The sequence below is a fragment of the Stegostoma tigrinum genome, chromosome 2 (genome assembly GCF_030684315.1).
Source record: "Stegostoma tigrinum isolate sSteTig4 chromosome 2, sSteTig4.hap1, whole genome shotgun sequence".
NCBI classification, from domain to species: domain Eukaryota; kingdom Metazoa; phylum Chordata; class Chondrichthyes; order Orectolobiformes; family Stegostomatidae; genus Stegostoma; species Stegostoma tigrinum.
This window is the reverse complement of record NC_081355.1, coordinates 137591917-137612224: the sequence shown is the minus strand read 5'-3', so window position 1 is coordinate 137612224 and position 20308 is coordinate 137591917. Positions and strand designations below refer to the sequence as shown.

Below are 20308 nucleotides of genomic sequence, written 5' to 3'. Positions count from 1 at the left end.
ACAAGCTATTTCAAGTGCTATAATGATTTTCATTTTAAGGCTGCACCTGACTATCTTACCACTGGCTTCTACCCTGTTCCCCAAATGTGCTGCTGTTCATTATCAAAACACACAACTGTTTTTGGCAATAGGGTGACATTAGCCTGTTGACTAAATTATTCATTTACCTTTCTTTCCATTTTAGGATTGGAATGTAGAAAGTCATGATTGGTATTGCATGGAGTGTCACGTTGCAGGAGAGATCCTAACTTGTGATTCTTGCTTTCGCGTGTATCACCCAAAATGTCTCCCTGATGAATTCAGGCCACAAGACAGCAGTTCACATTGGCAGTGCCAAGTGTGTAAGGTACATACAATTGTGTTTACTTATTTCAAATATTTAAAATACAAATGTAAAACATTTATGAATTGCAATTTTAGTCTAAAGACATATAACACTTATTCAGATACAAGTTTATATGAATGTTTCACTTATGTTTGGTATCATGAGGACAAGTCTATAGAAATAGATTTGCTTTATTGGTTTAAGCTGAGAACAGTGTCTACTGAGGGAACTGTATCCTCCATTGGTGAAGGTGGGTGTGGTTGATGGGGTTTATTCTCAAAATTGCTTAAGTTCAGACTGGATTTAAGCAAATCCACCTGCTGGTAGAAACACTTAAATGGCATAAATGGCATTAATGACACCAATAGAAATGTCCATTACTTGTACTTCACTTGTTTGCTGAATAAGGCAGCTAGTGTGGATACAACAGCTCCACGAGGGGAGAAAATATTTAATAGATCAGTGACTTTTGTATTGCTTGTATCCTGAATTCAAAATGACAGACTGATTGAATTGATGCATTTATATAAATTTCTTATGTGTGTATAATAATTTGGATAAAAAGCTGTGTCAAATTGCCTTGACTGAAAATGCTACTGTTCATTTTATATGCAGGAAATAATTAGTATTCTGACCTTACTTGTAGTTCCAAACATAGATAATTAGGTTCATATTCGGATGGATATTCAAACATCCCTTTCTTACTCGTTGGCAGGATGCAATAGAAGCAATTATAATCGTGTAGGATAACAAGAATCCCAATCATTTTGTGTTCTGCAGAGCAGGTCTCCATCTAGTGATTGTTTACGGTTTGACAGGCTGTAGAGGAAAACACTCTTGCTCCAGAGTTCTGCAGTTCCAAGCCAAGTGGATCTATCAAATAGTGAAGAACATGTATTATAACACGGATTTGACTGAGGTCGTTGTCAAAATTTTTATACTATTTATTGAATCTTCATTGACGAAAAACATGCAAATACATTTCACAGGGATTAAAGAGAATGGGAATGGGAGGATAGGACACTGAATCAAAAACGTGACCAAAAACTTGATTAAAGTGGGTTTAGGCAATGAAACGTAGGAGCAGAAATAGGCTGTTGAGCCCACAGTTCCTTGCCATTCAATGAGATCATGACTGATCTGACAACCTTGATTTCCACATTCCTGTCTTTTGGTTCATAACCCTTGAATTCCTTATTGAATAAAAATCAGTCTATGTCAGCCTTAAAACTACTTAAGAACCCTGCCTCAACAGCCCTCTAACAGTAAAGAATTCCACAAATTCACTACCGTTTGACAGAAGAAATTTCTCCCCATCTCTGACTTGAGTGTGTGATCTCTTATTTTGAAATGATGCCCTTGGACTTGGACTGTCCCATAAGGGAAAACAGTTTCTCTGCCTGTCAAGCCTGCTCAACATCGTGCATGTTTCAGTAAGGCCACTCCTCATTCTTTGAAAGTCCAGTGAGTACAAGACTATCGCACTCGCAGTATCTGCATAAAACAGTCCTTCTGTACCTGACACAGATGGTGATGCAGTGATAATTTCCAGAGCACATTTTCCATAGTGATAGTCACTGTATTTTTGTATTTATTGTTAGGTTTGTTTTTAAGGAGGATCTTAAAGGAAGTGCTGAGTTAACTGCTAGTAGAGAAATATTCATTTCAGGATTCTGGATAGTAAAAGCAATAGTGAAGGAAGTCTGGTATACAGAAGAAACAACAGTTAGAAGTACAGAACATCTGGTTGTACAGATGTGTTGAGAGACCGTGAAGAGAATTCAGACATTAGACTGAGGATTTTCATGGTTGCCAGTACTGAGACCAACTTTCAGTTTCACATTTATTTATTAATTAATTGAATTAATCAATAAATTGAATTTGAATTCCTCAGCAGCTGTGTGGGGTTGAATTCCTGTCCCAGGCCAGTAGTCTGGCCTGTGAATTAGTCTTCCTGTCCAAGCTTAATAGCCCTTAATTTAAAATATATTTTCATATTCAATATTTATTTAAAGAGGACTAGAATACAGGAGCAGGGATGTATTGACGATCAGAATGTATTTGGAATATTGTGAGCAGTGTTGGGTCCTGTATCTTAAGGGAAGCTGCTTTGGTTTTGGAGGGAATCCAGAGGATGTTCACAAGAATGATTGTGGGAATTAAGGGCTTGTCATGTGAGGAGCAATTGAGGACTCTGCCTGTACCTGATGGAGTTTAGAAAGTTGAAGAGGGGACTGTTGTTGAAACTTACAGAATGCTGAGAGACCAGGATAGAGGGCTGGTTCCACAAGTAGTAGGGACTAGGATCTGAGGGTGCAGTCTCTTCACCGGAACGTTGCAAAGCAAAATGTAACATATTTTGCAAAAAGGTGGCAAATGGAGTATAATATGAGGAAATGTGAGATAGCAAGAACTGCTGATGCTAGAGTCAGTGATAATGCAGTGCCTAGGTGGAAGTACACAGCAGGCCAGGCAGCGTCAGAGGAGCAGGAAAGTTGATGTTTCAGATTGGGACCCTTCTTCAGAAGGTGTATCCTGACCCAAAACAACAACTTTCCTGTTCCCCCAGCTCTACACTGTTATCTCTAAGCCATGTGAGATGTTGAATCACATGGCCAACAGCTTGGTCAAAGTCAGTTCAAAGAAATGTCGTTATGAAGGAACACAAGGTAGAGTATTGGAGGAAGAGAGCTCTTGCACTTGAGCCCTAATCAGCTGAAAGCATGGCTGCTAAAGTACAGGATGTGCAATAAGCTAAATTAAACAAGCACATACTCAGGATGTTCGTGGAGCTGGAGAAAGTCTCTCATTTAGAAAAAGTTCGAGTCATGGGAAGGATTTGAAAACAAGGCTGAGAATTTTAAAATCATGACATTGCTTGACAGTAAGTCAACGGGTACAGAGATAGTAGGGGAATGGTTTTGATATGAGTTGGTGCAGGTAAATTCAAAGTACAGTGAGGAAGGGAGTTCTAGGATTTTGTTCCAGCCACACTGAAGGAATGGTGATGTGTTTCTAATTTAGGGTGTCTAAAAATTTAAACAGAATAGTTTCTAAGGAACTTCTCAAATGAAGAGCAAGAGATTTATTGAGAGAACTCTCTACATTGAGCCTAACTACCAAAATTTCTGGGAAGATGGAAATATCAAAAACAACAGAGTCAGAGGTATACATTAGCAGTTGTGACTGTAAAACATTGCAAGGTTATGGAGGGACAAGACCATGAAGGGGCTTGGACGCAAGCATGCAAATTTAAAATTGGTAGTGTTCAGGCACTGGAAATCAATCTGTGGAACAGATGTGAATAAGATTTGGTCTGGAAGATGTACAGCAGCAGATTTCTGTGAAATCTTTTGGTTGGTACCTGATCTTGTTGACTGTAGATGTTTACAAACCACTTCAAAACAAAGTGGAGCCTTGAGAAGGATGTTCTGAATAATAGTCAATGGCTTTCATGGTGCTTGACCAATGTCTTCCTTTGAAAAATCATCTGTCGGTGTTATAAATCAAATAGATCTAACGTGATATCACGTGTACGTTTTGAGATGTCAAGTTGCTGAAAATGAGTGTCTGAATTATTTTGCTAACTGTTACAATAGGTTGGCCAGGGAACAATAGTTCACAAATTTAACTATTCCCAATAGAGCATGAAAAAGAAGAACACAACCAAGCAAGCTATGGGAAGGTATCTGGGTTACATTGTTTCTCGCATGAAGGAGAGGGTGAGTATCTGTTTTAAGAAAGAAATGCAGATTTATGGTTTCCAAACTTCAATAAATTAGCTCTGCATTATTTTGTTACTGTTATTGTTTCCTTTTTGATATTGTATCATAAATGACATTAAGAGAGCACAAAGGAAAAATAAAAACTGAAAAAAATCATTTAACTGGCCGAGATTTGTACGTTTAATTCCTGCTTGCTCAACAGGACCTTCACCTGTATTTTAAGTGTCACCAGCACCCTTAGTTACACTTTTTATTCCTGCTATATATTTCACAATGTTTATCACACATCGAATTGTTACAAATGTGTTGAATTTGCTTTTCATGAATTTAGATTATAATACAGTAAGAAATAATTGTTCTATTAATTGTAATTTCTCCAAGTTAGAATGAAGATATGAAAACATTTTTCTTCGTTTCAATGAACTGTCATTTTGCTCCTATGGTACTTTTATTTTAGAAGTTGCAGATGCTAAATTACATCTAACGCTTTATTTCATCATCAATTTCCACTGTTTTTACTGGGTGCTATAGATTTTATTTAAATAAAGTGAAGGACATAACCAACATACAGTTTTGCAGTGCATGTTTCATACAAGTCTGGCACTGTGTCAGCAGCAGCATATCTGTAATAAGGTAACCAGTTTTGAAGATGACAGGTCATAATGTGTTAGCTCCTATCAACTTATCTTTGCAAGGTTAGTAATAATTGCAAATTGGAACTTTATATGCCGAACCATGTTAGCAAAAGATGCCAAACTATACCATATGAGAAATTTACTGAGAATTTTTAAAATTCGTTCATGGGATGAGGGCATCAAGTGGCCAGGCCAATATTTAGCGACCGAGATAACAAAGTGTAGAGCTGGATGAATGCAGCAGGCCAAACAGCATCTTAGGAGCACAAAACCTGATGTTTCAGGCCTAGACCCTTCTTCAGAAAAGGGGGAGGAGGAGAGGGTTCTGAAATAAATAGGAAGAGAGGGGGAGGCGGATCGAAGATGGATAGAGGAGAAGATAGGTGGAGAGGAGTCAGACTAGTTAATGGGGCGGGGATGGAGTCCATAGAGTTGAGTGTAGGTGGGCAGGTAGGGAGAGGATAGGTCAGTCCGGGGAGGATGGACAGATCAAGGGGGCGGGATGAGGTTAGTAGGTAGGAAATGGAGGTGCAGCTTGAAGTGGGAGTAGGGGATAGGTGAGAGGAAGGAATAGGTTAGGGAGGCGGGGACGAGCTGGGCTGGTTTCGGGATGCAGTGGGGGGAGGGGAAATTTTGAAGCTTTTGAAGTCCACATTGATGCTGCAGGGTTCCCAGGCGGAATATGAGTTGCTGTTCTTGCAACCTTCGGGTGGCATCGTTGTGGCACTACAGGAGGCCCAGGATGGACATGTCTAAGGAATGGGAGGGGGAGTTGAAATGGTTCGCGACTGGGAGGTGCAGTTGTTCATTGCGAACTGAGCATAGGTGTTCTGCAAAGCGGTCCGCAAGCCTCCGCTTGGTTTCCCCGATGTAGAGGAGGCTTACAGCAATGCAGTATACCACGTTGGCACATGTGCAGGTGAACCCCTGCTTGATGTGGAAAGTCTTCTTAGGGCCTGGGATGGGGGTGAGGGAGGAGGTGTGGGGGTAAGTGCCACATTTCCTGTGGTTGCAGGGGAATGTGCCAGGTGTGATTGGGCTGGAGGGGAGTGTGGAGCGGACAAGGGAGTCACGGAGAGAGTGGTCTCTCCGGAAGGCAGACAAGGGTGGGGATGGAAAAATGTCTTAGGTGATGGGGTCCAATTGCAGATCGTGGAAGTGTTGGAAGATGATGCTTTGGATCCAGAGATTGTTCGGGTGGTATGTGAGGACGAGGGGATTCTCTTTTGGCGGTTATTGCGGGGACAGGGTGTGAGGGATGATTTGCGGGAAATGCGGGAGACACGGTCGAGGGTGTTCTCGACCACTGTGGGAGGGGATGTTGCAGTCCTTGAAGAACAAGGACATCTGAGATGTACGGGAGTGGAGTGCCTCATCTTGGGAGAAGATGCAGCGGAGGCGAAGGAATTGGGAATAGGGGATGGAATTTTTGCCCAGATTGCAATTAAGAATCACCTACATTGCTTGGAGTCACATGTAGGCCAGACCAGGCGAGGATGGCAGTTTCCTTCCTTACAATCGGCAATGGATTCATGATCATTAGACTCTTAATTCCAGATATTTTACTGAATTCAAATTCCACCTTCTGCTGCAGTGGGATTTGAATCTAAGTCCCCAGAACATTACCTTTGGAGCTGTAACAGTCCAGCCTTAATACCACTGGTCCAAAATAAAGTTAGCTCTTGTAATCTGCAGAATTGAAGTGTCAGCAGATGTTGGAATTATTGCTTTCTTTTTATTCTAATTTCTTTTACATTTTAAGTTATTAGTTTAAAAAAATTCTTATTTCAGGAAACCATCACTAGAGAAACTAATGGGGCTAAAAGCAGGTACGTCCCTTGGCCATGATGGCTTCCATCCTGAAAGAGATAGCTGGAGAGATAGTGGATACGTTAATTGTAATTTCTCCAGAAGCCAAGGATTTTAGGAGAAGTACCAGAGGATTGGAAAACTGCCAATGTGACACAACTGTTCAAAAAGGGAGGGAGGCAAAAAGCTGATGATGTGGGCTGATATGCTGAGCATTTGTTGTTGGCGAAGTGTTGGAATCAATTGTTAAGGAAGTAGGACAGAACATTGGAAAATCACAGTGTAATCGTCAGAGTAAACATGGCTTTGTGAAAGGGAAGTCATGTCTAATTTATTAGACCTTTTCAAGGAAGTCTTAACCAGAGTGGATAGAGGGGAATAAGTATTGTGTTTGGACTTCCAGAAGGTGTTTGACAAGGTCTCTCTCAAAATATTAAGTCACTGGATAGGAGCTCAGTGTTTGAAGTAGTATTTTGGAATGGATAATGAATTAGTTTATGAACGAGAAACAGCAAATGGGAATAAGAGATTCTTTTTCATGTTGGTGATTTGTGACCACTGAGGTTCCAAAGGCATTAGTACTGGGATCACAGTATAGCACGGTGGGAAGCTCGATGAACACAGCAAGCCAAGCAACATCAGAGGAGCAGGAAAGCATGACGTTTCAGGTTGGGACTCTTTTTCAGAAACTTCTTCAGTGCTGGAATCACAACTGTTTAGATTATATATTGTTGACTTGGAAGAGAAAGTGAAGTGTTGTGGCCAAATTTGGACACAACTCAAAAATAGGTAGAAAGGCAAGTTTTATAGGAGGTATACAAATAGTTTGTAGAGAGATATTGGCAAGTTGAGCAAGTGGGCAAAAAGGTGGCAAGTGGAGTATAATATGAGGAAATGTGAAGTTGTTCAATTTGGAAGGCGCAGCAAAAGAATAATGTTATTTGACTGGAGAAAAACTGCAGTAGCTGCAACACAAAGGGACTTGGGGTACTTATGCCTAAAATACTGAAAGCCAGTGCACAGATGCATTAGGTAATCGGGAAGGCTGATGGAACATTGGCCCTTATTTCAAGAGGTCTGGAGTGTATGAGTAGGTAAGTCTTAATGAAACTATACAAGATGCTGCTGAGACCATATCTGGAGTACTGTGAGCAATTTCTACAGAATTGTAGAATCCCTGTTGTGTAGAAGCAGGCCATTCAGACAAGTGAGTCCACATCAAAACCATATCAACCCTATGAAGAGCATCCCACCTAAACCCAATCCCTACCCTATCCCTGTGACTTTGCATTTTCCCATCGTTAGTCAACATAACCATATGTCCCTAGATACTGTGGGCAATTTAACATGGCCGATCCACCTGACCTGCACATCGTTGGACTATAGGCGGAAACCGGAGCACCTGGAGGAAACCCATGCAGACACCAGGAAAAATATGCAAACTCAACACAGTCAGCCAGTTGCTTGAGGATGGAATCAAAACCAGTCAAGGTTTGCTAAAACTATAGTAGGCACTGATCACACCACAGCTGGAATACTTTGAATGGTTTTTGCACCCATATATAAGGAAAGTTATACTGGCATTGGAAGCAGCCCAGAGAAGGTGAATTAAGTTGATCCTGGGTATGGATTGATTTTCTTAGGAGAAGTTAAATAGGTTGAGCTTGATCTCAGTTGGAGCTCAGGAAAATGAGATATTACCTTATTGAAACAAACATGATTCTTAGGGGGCTGGACAGGGTAGATGCAGAAAGATTGTTACTCTTTGTGGAAGAGTCTGGGACCAGATGGCATAATCTCAGGGTAAGGAATCGCTTTTCTAAGACAGACGTGAGGAGGATTTTCTTCTGAGGGTGATGAATCTGCTGAATTCTTTACCTCAGAGGTCTGTTGAGTTTGGGCTGCTAAATGTGTTCAAGACTGAGAAGATAGATTTTTAATCGATTAGGGAATCAAGGATTATGCTCAAAAGGCAGGAAATGGAGGATTATTAGATCAGCCATGATTTCTTTCAATGGTGGAGCAGGCGTGAAGGATAGAATACCTACTGCTGGTCCTATATCTTGTGGTCTTAATTATGGTCTTAAAACCTTCTGTAGATGTGTAGAAAAAAAATTGGCAAAGACAAATGTGGGTTCTTTACAGACTGAGTTTATAATGAGAAATAAGGAAGCGCAAGAGAAACAAAAATAGTCCGATGGACAGATTCTGTGGGGGTGAGGGGGCGTTTCTGTGCAACATGTATAATGATGAGATCTGTGGCAGAATCAAACAGAAAATGTGGTAAGGCTGGTCTTGATGACAGGAGAATCTTGTAGTGTTGTGCTTTTGGCACACGCGGAGGCGAGTTGCCTATGATGACTGCACTGGAAACTTGTTTTAACAAAGAACAAACAAAATTACAGCACAGGAACAGGCCCTTCGGTCCTCCAAGCCTGCGCCGATTGAGATCCGCTGTCCAACCTATCATCTATTTTCTAAGGGTTTGTGTCCATTTGCTCCCTGCCCATCCATGTACCTGTCCAAATATATCTTAAAAGACGCTAACATGTCTGCGTCTACCACCTCCGCTGGCAACACGTTCCAGGCACCCACCACCCTCTGTGTAAAGAATTTTCCATGCATAATAGTGGTAAAAAGGCCCAATGACCCAGGATAACGCTTCCAATTCATGATCTGAAACAGGCTACGTTCCCTGGCTCTCCACTCATTGTTGTAGCGCTTGCTCTAGGTTACTGGATGATTACAGTGTCATTACTTTGCCTTTTTGCACTTTGGTCTCTCACCCACATATTCCAGGCTCATATTGCTTATGTCTTGATTTGCCATTTACTGCAGACTCAAAGGCAGGAAGTTTGCCATGGTTGTTTAGCACACCTCAATCAAGTCAAAGGTGATAGTCTGGTCAGAAGAAACAGTCAATGCAGAAAGTCAAGAGCAGTCTCAGTAATAGTGCAAGGGCTTAGGATTTCAGTCAGCTAGTCGAAGGGTCAGAGTTAGGAGTTTCTCATAAGGGCAAACGGCTAAATATTGAGCAGCCCATGATCATCCTTATGCCCTTTTGTGTGCTATTGTTTCCTAATGGAATAAGAGATGAAGAAATATTAATAGAGATGAAAATGGCTGGTCCTGCTGTTATGTTTGGTGCAGATGGGGAATCATCCAAAGCAAGTGAGTAGGCAGCATTGGGGGAATAGGTGGGAAGGCAAGTAGTGAGGTTAACAAGGAATCTGCAGAGGGATGTAGACAGGTTAAACAAGTGGGCAAAATTGGCAAATGGAATATCGGAAAATATGAGGTGGTGCATTTTGGCACGAAGAATTGGAAGTACTACGTATTATCTAAATGGAAAAAGAGGCAGAAGACTACCAAACAGTGGGTTTTGGGAGTCCTCACCCATGGATCGCAAAAAGCTGGCATTCGCGTTGAATCGGTAATAAGGAAGGCAAATAGAATGTTGGTCTTTATTTCAAAGGGAATCAAGCACAGAAGTAGAGTGGCTTTGCCAGAACTATACAAGACACTGGTCAAATTATAGCTATAATATTGTGAACAGTTCGGGCCTCCTTGTCTAAGGAAGGATATATTGGCATTTGAAGCAGTCCAGATATGGTTCGCTAAACTGATGTTGTGTTTGCAGGGAGAGTTTGTGGACAGTTTGAATAGATTGGACTTGTACTCATTATAATTTAGAAGAATGAGAGGTGACCTTATTGAAACATGTAAGATTCTTAGGGGACTTGACAGCATTGATGTGGAGAAGTTCCCTTTTGGGAGAGTCTGAGATCAGGTGGCATAACCTCAGATTAAGAACCTATTTAAAACAGATGAATATTTTTCTGAAATTGTAAAATTCTTTAGGACAGAGGGTTGTTGATGCTGGCTCAATAGGGTTAGAGTTAACTATGTTCAAGGCTGAGATGAGCAAATTTTTAATCAGTAAGGGAATAGAGGATTATAGGGAAAAGGCAAGAAAGTGAAGCGAAGAAATGTCAAATCAACCGTGACCTTGTTGAATACGTTAAATCTGATCCAAAGACATATGGCCTTATTGAAAGAGGATTTAAGTATTGGTTTTAAAAAGTCTTGCTTAACTTCTATGGAACCTTGATGAAACTGCCCTCGAGTTTATGTGCAATTCTGGTAGCAGCAGAAATATTTTCCCCCCGATTGCAGGGCCAAGAAGCAACAGGACTAAACCTCAATAACACGCTAGCCATTTAGAATTGAAGAGGAATACCTTCACTTGTGGGCAGTGAATCTTTGCAATTTGTTACTCCACAGGACTTTGGTGAACTTGGTCATTGAGTATATTGAAGACGAATAGATTTCTAGATATTAAAGATTCTGTGGAATATAGCAAATTTAGGAAAATGACATTGATGGCGAATCTGAACAATATGGATATACATATAATATCCTGAATGCATATTTATCTGATGATGGGACTGTTTGGTTTTTGCAAGCTGGACCCTGACTTGCACACCTGATGGAAATTTTGACACCTACCAATCAGAAAGCAAAGTTCCCTTGCCAAACGTGCTCCAGATGCAGAGAATGAGATGCCAGATATGGTAGTGTTAATGGGTCAAAACACTCGATAAAGCTGAAATCTGGATGCTTCGTTTTATGATTATCTTGAGTTCAGCTATCATGAAGGATTAGAATCTGAAACACTTAGAGTTTTTTAGAAATTTAAATTGTATTGACGCATCAAAAATCTCTGATTGAATACTCAGGCAGGAGCATCTGCCTAACTTAGACCTCTTGCTTCAGTGCATTTTGTTGCTTTTTAGAGTAATGTTTGGGTTTTTGTTTGGTATAGCTCAATCTTCACAAAAGAAAAGCGTACCCTGAATTCACTTACCTTTAGTGCATTTGATCCCCCCCCCCCCGCGCTTAGTGTTGCATCTACCTAAATTAGTTAGATTTTGAATTCATGGTAATATGTTGGATGCTAACTGATTTAGGCAATGTGTATTTGTTTTTCTAAACAGGTTTGAGGCATTTCAGTGTTCTGCGCAAAGATGTATGCTGGCACATGTCTCATTTCAATTACAGATAATGATATTGGTATTATAGATGATCTACAAAGCTGCAAGCATTGTGTGATGACCTTCTAGGTATTTAGGATAGTTGAAGGAAAATTTGTTCTTGAAGCTTCCTTAGTCAAAGTAATTTCTGTTGTGCTGTTTCTCAGCTACTTACTCAGTTTTTGAGTCATGAATATTGAATGCAAATTAAAATAACATTTTGTTTGATTTCAAGACTTCAGTATTGTACATATTCTCTTAGCCAACCGAGTTGTTCTGTAAATAATATTACTGTTGAAAACAAAATGTCTCATTTTTCACCCAAAAACTTACAATCTGAACAATTTACTCTTAGTTGTAATCATGCTTTAACTGAAGAAAATTAATTGTGTAAAAGATTTTGGTTGGCCAGTTACGTCTTTTACATTAATTATCCAGAATTTCAAAGTCAAATTTTACAGCCTGTAATCTTAAAAATGTTTAATGTTTAACAGTAAGTAAAATACTTTGGTGCCCGTAATCAAATTCTTGTTTAAGTGGTCATGAAAGTTTGATGGCATATTTATTAGCACTCTTATAATGGTTCTGCTCAGTGTTCTCCACTCCTTTTATTTTCCCCAATTAAACTTCCTTGCCTCATGAGATTTCTTGTTTTTAATCTCACTTGACAAACTTCAGATCTGAATGTTACAATAGCGTCATTAGGTTAACTGATACTATCACTTTGGTTTTATTTATACAACATAGTCTCATATCACTTTTCAGTCCTAAAAATTGGCCTTTGGGCCATCTTTTTTTAAAAATTCTGGTACTGCTGTCTAACTGAAGTACTAAATCTCGAGTCAATCATGGTTGCAATAACAAAAATATACTCTGATTTATTTTGAGTCATTAGAGGTGCTTGCTCATAGATCACGTTTACGTGACTGATCTACACACTGGTGTATATTGAACTCAGATTTTGCAATAAAACTTTAGGAGAAGGCAATGTAAGTAAGATTTATTCTTCAAAGTAGTAAAGGTTTATTTAAAAAGGGACTTCAGAATTAGGAAAGAAAAAGGAGAGCTGTTTCTCTACCCCCAGCACCCTCCCAAATGCCATGTAAATGGTCTTTAAATATTTAGACAAATCTAAACAGATTTAAGAATAAACTGCAGTTAGTTATCCCAGGTTTAATAAGGCTTGCATTCATCAGAAGTTGCCATTTTGATCATGGGTTTCTGTGATTATCAAATACTTGTGAATTCCAAATTTGATATATTGTTTAGCATAAATGTGATTGCTTTCCAAAGACACTAAGCAATTGCCGAACCTTTTGGTGTTTAAAGAAGTTTCCAAACATTTACTGCAATTTGGTGAATTACTTTTATTTAATAATTGAAGAGGGATGGTAGCATGAAATGTCTTGCTTTTGAAGTCGAGAGATGATGAGGCCTTCATTTAACGAATATAGTAACTATTTTAAAAGTTACCATCTACTAGTTCATATCTGAACACCTTTACTTTTAGATGGTGAGTTACTCTAGGTCATTAACTTGTGTATCACATTAGACCCAAAGAGAGCCTTGTGGAATATGTTATAAAGCTTTAAATTCTATTTTTTTTTCAAAGCTATGCAGCAAGTACTTTACTAGGGGGAAAAAAAGTGAAATATTATGAAAACAGTAGGACTAGACCATGGTGATACTGTGGGAATTGAGATTTTGAAATTGTAGCCAGCAGAGCAGAGCGGGGCTGAAAGATTTAATTTTTTTAAAAATCTGATGAAGGTGAATAGGGAAAGATGACTACTGGGGAGTTTGTGATGAGATGCAATCAACATAAAATTGTCACTTCAGGTGACAGAAGTGCAATTGGAAGAAAAGAGCTTGATATCTTGGAGTTGTTCAAGCATGGAATTCATGTTGCAAAAAATAATTAAGGCAGAAATTATTCACTTTTAGTTTGAAAGGAGAAAGTAATAGTCCAATTGAAATGGAGGGATATTGGAAGAGAGTAGTTGGAGTAGTTTTAAATTGTTTGTTAAAAACTTAGTCACTTTTTATCTCGTAGACACAGCAATTTGAAAAAACTTCAAAAAAGCTTATAATTTTGCAGGACCTTATAGCTTCAATTAGATATCAGAAATTCAATATTGAATGAACATTTGTACCAGAAATTTGTGTTCAATTAAGTTCAAGACTACTTTTCTTTCAGAAGCTATTGAGATTTTGAGATGGGATTTTGTTGGCACCTGGAAATGTATGCTTCACTATACAAGGATATTACATATGTTCTGAATAACCATTTACCAAAAGCCTTTTTTGGCTTTTGGATGAAATATATTTCAATCTGATGAAATAGACATACTCATAGGAAACTGAATCCCGAATTACATAGAATTACACAGAAATTACAGCTGGGAAACAGAATGATTAACCTAGTCAGTGCATTTTAGTACTTATCCTCCAGCCAGAGTTCCTGATCTCATGCCTGTCCTGTTCCCTTTATCGCTTGACTGCTGATCCAACCTATTCTTCAATGTTGACATGGCCTCTGTTTCAATCAAAACTTCACTGACACACAGCCTCACTAATTCAATGTAAAGAATATAGTCTTTCTCTCTTCTCTGTCTTAAATCACTTGCATTTCACCTCAAATATTAGTGAGCTGTTGGTTGACCTTGAAAATCTTAATAAGTAGAAGCAATCTATTTCTGTCTACTCTGTTGCACAATTTTAAGCACTTCTATTAATCATTCATTTAATCTCTTAATTTAAGTTTTCAGACTCCAGCCGTGCATGTCCAGCCTCCCTTTTTATTTAAATTTTGGCATATCAGGTAGAATCTATGGAGATGCCCCATATCCATTGTACCAGCCCGATTACCCTTCTTGTAGTGTTGGTTACAAGGCTAGCTGTGATTATACAAAGATTTTATGTTGATCCGCTATTGCATTTCAACTTCTATGGTCCCTATCTCTTGCTGTAAAAATTCGTACTACATTAACAAGTATTGTATCTCAGGCACATGACTGTTGAAGTTTTTATTTCAGCTTTACACGTATGAAATATTTTTGCAGGCTTCAGAACTTGGTAAGAAGGGAAAGGAGAGCAAGCATCCAATGTACAGGAGATTAGTCCATACACCTATAGACGTTGCCAGCATACAAGAGGTAGGTAAAGAACCAAAATTGAACCTTTTGCAGTTGAGTGTTTATACTATTAAGTCCATGCCTGTTGGGGAAACATTTATGTAATGGTACCAAGGGTGCAATAGAAGAAAGTGCTGTCATTTTCCTTTAAGCAGAGAAGGTTAAGGGAAAATTTGATGCCTTTTTCAGTAACAAAAGTGTCACTAAATGGTCGTAGCAGATTTAAGATATTTGGCAAAAGAAACAGTGACAGCAAAACTACTTTCTGAAAATGGAAATTAGGTATATCCTCAAATACACTGTCATTAAGATAACGCAAGCTGACTCAATTTTTAAAAGGCAATTAAATAAATACTTGAAGTCCAAAACATGTTGCTGTGTGTAAAGTACAAAGGAAATTGAATTAATTGGATATCTCAAAAGAATCATCAAGGCATGAAGAACCAGCTGGCCACTTTCTATGCCGTATCATTTTATAATGAATACAAACAGTCGTCACTGACATTCTGACTTTGGTGTCAGTGAACTTGATGAGGCCTGCCAATTTAAAGTAAATTTTAAAACTTCTAAAATTGTACAAACAATGAAGTTGAATGCCCAATTCTACATCTTTGGGATGTGTTTTCCCAAAATGGTAATAAAAATCACATTTAATAAAATTCTTTGAAATAAAAACAAATATTCACTAATTAGTTATGTTAAACTAATTATCTTACAGTGAGATTTGGCCTTCAAATGATAAGTAATATTCTGCCAATTTCCTTCGCAGAAACTGAATGAAAACAAATACAAAAGTTTTGATGAGTTTAAATCTGATGCCCAATTGCTTCTTCACAACACTATATTATTCTATGGAGGTAAGATGGTTATTATTACTTAATCTGATTTTTGTTTATTTGAGCAAAAACACACTGTTAGACTGGCAATTCATATGATTGTCATGCTGATGTACTCTGCCGTAGGATAAATATTTCATGTCTAAATCTGTATTAATGTCTTGGACAAGGAGACAGAGTAATTGTCTAAGTTTGCTGATGGCACAAATCTAGGTGAAAATGTAAGGTCTGAAGAGGATGCAGGCTGCAAAGATAATGGGAACTGCAGATGGTGGAGAATCCGAGATAAAAGTGTGAAGCTGGATGAACACAGCAGGCCAAGCAGCATCTTAGGAATACAAAAGCTGACGTTTTGGGCCTAGACCCTTCATCGGAGAGGGTTCTGAAATAAATGGGGAGAGAGGGGGAGGCGGACTGAAGATGGATAGAGGAGAAGATAGGTGGAGAGGAGAGTATAGGTGGAGGGGTAGGGAGGGGATAGGTCAGTCCGGGCTGGATGGACAGGTCAAGGAGGCGGGGTGAGGTTAGTAGGTAGGAAATGGAGGTGCAGCTTGAGGTGGGAGGAGAGGATAGGTGAGAGGAAGAACAGGTTAGGAAGGCAGGGACGAGCTGAGCTGGTTTTGGGATGCAGTGGGGGGAGGGGACGGACATTGTTTATGAGCGAGGGGATGGCAAACAGAATATAACATAATGAATGTAAAATTACTCACTGGTAGTAAGAACAAAAGGCAGAATATTTGATATAAAGCATGATGTTTGTAAATGTTGATATTTGAGAAACTTGAGTATCACCACAAAAGGAACTCTGTAACTTGCAGGTGCAGCAAGCAATTAGGAATGCATTAATACCTGGAAGGCGCAGATAATGAGGCAAGACTAGACAGGCTAGGTCTGTATTCTCTGGAATTCAGAAAAGTTAGAAGTATCTTTATTGAAATGTAAAATCTTGAGGGGGCTTCACTGGGAGGATGTGGAAAGAATGTTTCATGTGGTGGGTGAATCTAGAACTAGGGGTCATAGTTTAAAAAACTATGTGGCACTTAAAATAGTTAAGGAAACATCTTTTGCCCCGAGGGTTGAGTCTTCAGAATTCCTTTCATCAAAAAGCAGCGGATGCAAAATTTTTAAACATTTTTAAGGAAGAGAGAGATTCTTGATTGCGAAGGGGATGAAAGACAATTGGGATGTACAGGAACATAGAGTTGAGAGTAAAATCAGATCAGCCATGATCTTGTCGAATCGCAGAAGAGGCTTGAAGAGCTGAGTGACTACTCTTATTGCTGTTCGTGTATAAAGCTAATAGATATTAACCTTTATTGCAAGAGTATTGGTGCATAGGAATAAGGATGTTTCACTAGAATTGTACAGGCCTTTAGGCACGTTGGGAATACTGTGTGAAATTTTGGTCTCCGTATTTAATAAAGGACATACTTGACTGTTGACAGTACCCTGAAAGTATTATAGATTTGTCCCTGGAATGCTAGGGGATTCCTGTGATGAAAGGTTGAGTAAGTTGAGTCTGTATTCTCAAAAGTTTGAAAGAACCAGAGTTAATATAACTGAAACAATCAAGCTTCTGAAGGGGCTTCACAGGGTAGCCTCTGAGAAGTTGTTTCTGTTAGCTCAGGAACATTCAAGACAAATTCAACAGATTCCTAAGGAATTAGGGTTGTAAGGACAATGTGGGACTGTGGAATGTACTCAGCTGAACATTTGTGGATTTCTGGGATAGACGTTCCAGAGATTCATAACCCTTTGAGCGGTTTTTATTTTTCCTCATCACAGACTTAAAAGATTAACCCTCTTATTCGGAGATTGACCCTCTGTTCTATGTTCTCCAGCTACGGAAAGCATTTTCTGACATCTACAGTGCTGAACCTTTTCAGAATTATATACATTTTGGTGAAATTGCCTTTCATTCTCTAAACTTCAGGGAGTACACTCAATCCTCATTATCCACAAGGGGCAGGGATACAGACTTCCTACAGATGACAACAAATGTGGATGCCATTAAGACTAACTCCAACTTGATCATGCACACCCCTCCAAATATAGATACTTTCTAATGTTCTAAAAGCATTAACACATTGAACACATTAAAATGTGACAATACCTAAAAGGATATGATGTAATTAACAAAATAGTGCAAAAATAAATATTAGCATACTGTGCATATTTCATAGAGTAACCTTTAGGAAGACAAGATGAGAAGCAATCACATAATCCATTATGATGATTGAGAGGTGTGGACACCAATGAGTCAGGTGAATCTGATGGTGTTGAGAGTGAAGTTAAAGATATTTAACAGCCAAAATCTGTTGACTTCAGAGTTGGAGCTGGCTTGAAGGAGGCACGGGAGTTGATTCTTCTGTTGGCTTTTGTAAAGAGCAGTGTTGTGGACAGTTGTGATACCTTCTTTCTTTCTGGATCATCAGTAAGTGTTTACTACAGCTGGTGTCAGTTTGTCCTGAGATTCCTTTAATTTGGTTATGCATGTGCCAGTGTTGTAAACTTTCCATCATTTTGTGTTATCCATGGCCTGACGAATGTATCTCAAAGCTATACTTCATATAATAAGCCTTAAATGTTGAGGTAATGCCCTGGTTAAGAGGTTGGATGAGAGGAAGGAGCGCCATTGGGATATTAGGGTGTTTGAATTCAAATTTGAAGGTGATCTGATGTGTTATCCAAACTCAGCATCATCTTGAACTCCATTCCTGTATTTTGCAGATGTTGCTTGAACTCCTTTCCACACACGTTGTATAGTTCCATAGCCTTGGCTTGAATTGATGCAAAGTTGACAGGAGCATTTTTCTGATTCATTCTCTCTATCTACAAGCTTAATGCTTTTTCTGTATTCAACGTAGCTTTGACTGTCATCTCGTGCGCTTTTTTTGCACTATTCAAATTATTAAAAGGCTACACTTGCAAAAATTTCTTTCATAGAAACAAATATGATAGGAGCAGAAGTAGGCCATTTGACCCCTCGAGCCTGCTCTGCCATTTACTGTGATCATGGCTCATCATTGATGCTTTTGGCCATAAGAGCTATAATTACCTCCTTGAAAACAATGTTTTTGGCCTCAACCATTTTCTGTGATAGTTAATCCCATAGGCTGGGGAGGCAGTATCGTCAGTATTGGTAGATAGTTAATCCAGAAACTCAGTTCATGTTCTGGAGACCCAGGTTCAAATCCTGCTATGACAGATTGGAGAGAGATAATGGGAACTGCAGATGGTGGAGAATCCAAGATAACAAAATGTGAAGCTGGATGAGCACAGCAGGCCAAGCAGCATCTCAGGAGCACAAAAGCTGACGTTTCGGGCCTAGACCCTCTGATGAAGAGTCTCGGCCCGAAACGTCAGCTCATGTGCTCCTGAGATGCTGCTTGGGCTGTGTTCATCCAGCTTCACACTTTGTTATCGTGGCAGGTTGAAGAATTTGAATTCGAGAAAGAATCTGGAAGTAAGGGTCTAATGATGACCATGAATCCGTAGTCGATTGTCAGAAAAACCCATCTGATTCATTAATGCTCTTTGGGGAAGGAAATCTGTCATCATTACCTGACCTGGCCTACATGTAACTCCAGGCCCACAGCACTGTGGTTGACTCTTAACAACTGCCTGGCCAAATGGGGATGGGAAAAATTGCTCCCCTGGCCACTAATGCCCACATCCCATGAATGAACTTTTAAAAAGTCTCACCACTGTCTGGACAAAGAAATTTCTCCTCATCTCAGTCCTAAAAGATTTACCCCTTATCCTGAAACTATGACCCAGGTTCTGGATTTCCTCCATCCTTCTTCCATCTGTCTAGTCCTGTGAGAATTTTATATGTTTTTATAAGATTGCCCCTCATTCTTTTAAACACCAGTGAATATAATCCTAACCAACTCAATCTCTCTTCATACATTGGTCCCAGAATGTCAAGAATCAATTTGGTAAATCTTTGTTGCAGTCCCTTTACAGCAAGAAATTCTTCTTCAGATAAGGAGACCAAAACTGCACAGAGTATTCCGGGTATTGCCTCACCAATGTCCTGTATAATTGGAGCAAAGCATCCTTATTCCTGTACTCCATTCCTCTTGCTATGATGACCAATGTACAGCTTGTCTTCTTTACTGTTTACTGCACCTGTGAATGATTATTTTGTGACTGGGATGCACAAGAGCACCCAGGTCTCATTTAACTTTCTCCTCTCTAAATTTGCAGCCTGAGGCTGTATAAAGATCAGGTCAGATCATGTTTGGAACATTGTGTGCAGTTTTGGGCCCAGTTTCTGAGGAAACATTTGGCAGGGTTGTAAGGGGTCCAGAGGAAATTTGCAAGAACAACCCAGGTATTTTCTGGTTTGTCATAAGAGGAATAATTGAGTACTCTAGGTCTGTACTTGATCAAAACTTACAGCATAATGAGAGGCCTGGATAGCATGGACGTGGCGAAGATGTTTCCACGTAAAGGAGAGACTAGGACCCAAGGGCATGCAGCCTCAGGGTGAAGGTATAGCCCTTCAGAACTGAGATGAGGAATTTCTTCAGCCAAAGAGCGATGACTCTGTTTAACCCATTGCTGCAGAGGGCTGTGGAGGCCAGGTCATTGAGTGCCTTTAAGATACAGGTGGATAGGTTCTTGATTGGAAAGGGGATTGAGGGCTATGGGGAAAAGCCAAGAGAAGGGGTTTGAGAAACACATCAGCCATGATAAAATGGCAGAGCAGACTTGATGGGCTGAATGAGTTAAATCTGCTCCCGTGTCAGTCTTAGCTTATGGATGCTGCCTGTTGTTTACCAGAGCATATCTGTTATGCAGAA

General features: G+C 39.5%; 1 protein-coding gene across 3 annotated transcripts in view; it reads left to right on the top strand.

Moving 5' to 3' along the window:
• The window catches only part of zmynd11 (zinc finger, MYND-type containing 11), a 159973-nt gene that overhangs the window by 92759 nt on the left and 46906 nt on the right, over positions 1 to 20308 (top strand). For all 3 annotated transcript variants that reach the window (XM_048558875.2, XM_048558895.2, XM_048558885.2), the window contains 4 exons: positions 185 to 346; positions 3970 to 4047; positions 14590 to 14682; positions 15431 to 15518. In XM_048558875.2, the coding sequence (XP_048414832.1) occupies positions 185 to 346; positions 3970 to 4047; positions 14590 to 14682; positions 15431 to 15518 (421 nt within the window). The remainder of the gene's footprint in view (positions 1 to 184; positions 347 to 3969; positions 4048 to 14589; positions 14683 to 15430; positions 15519 to 20308) is intronic.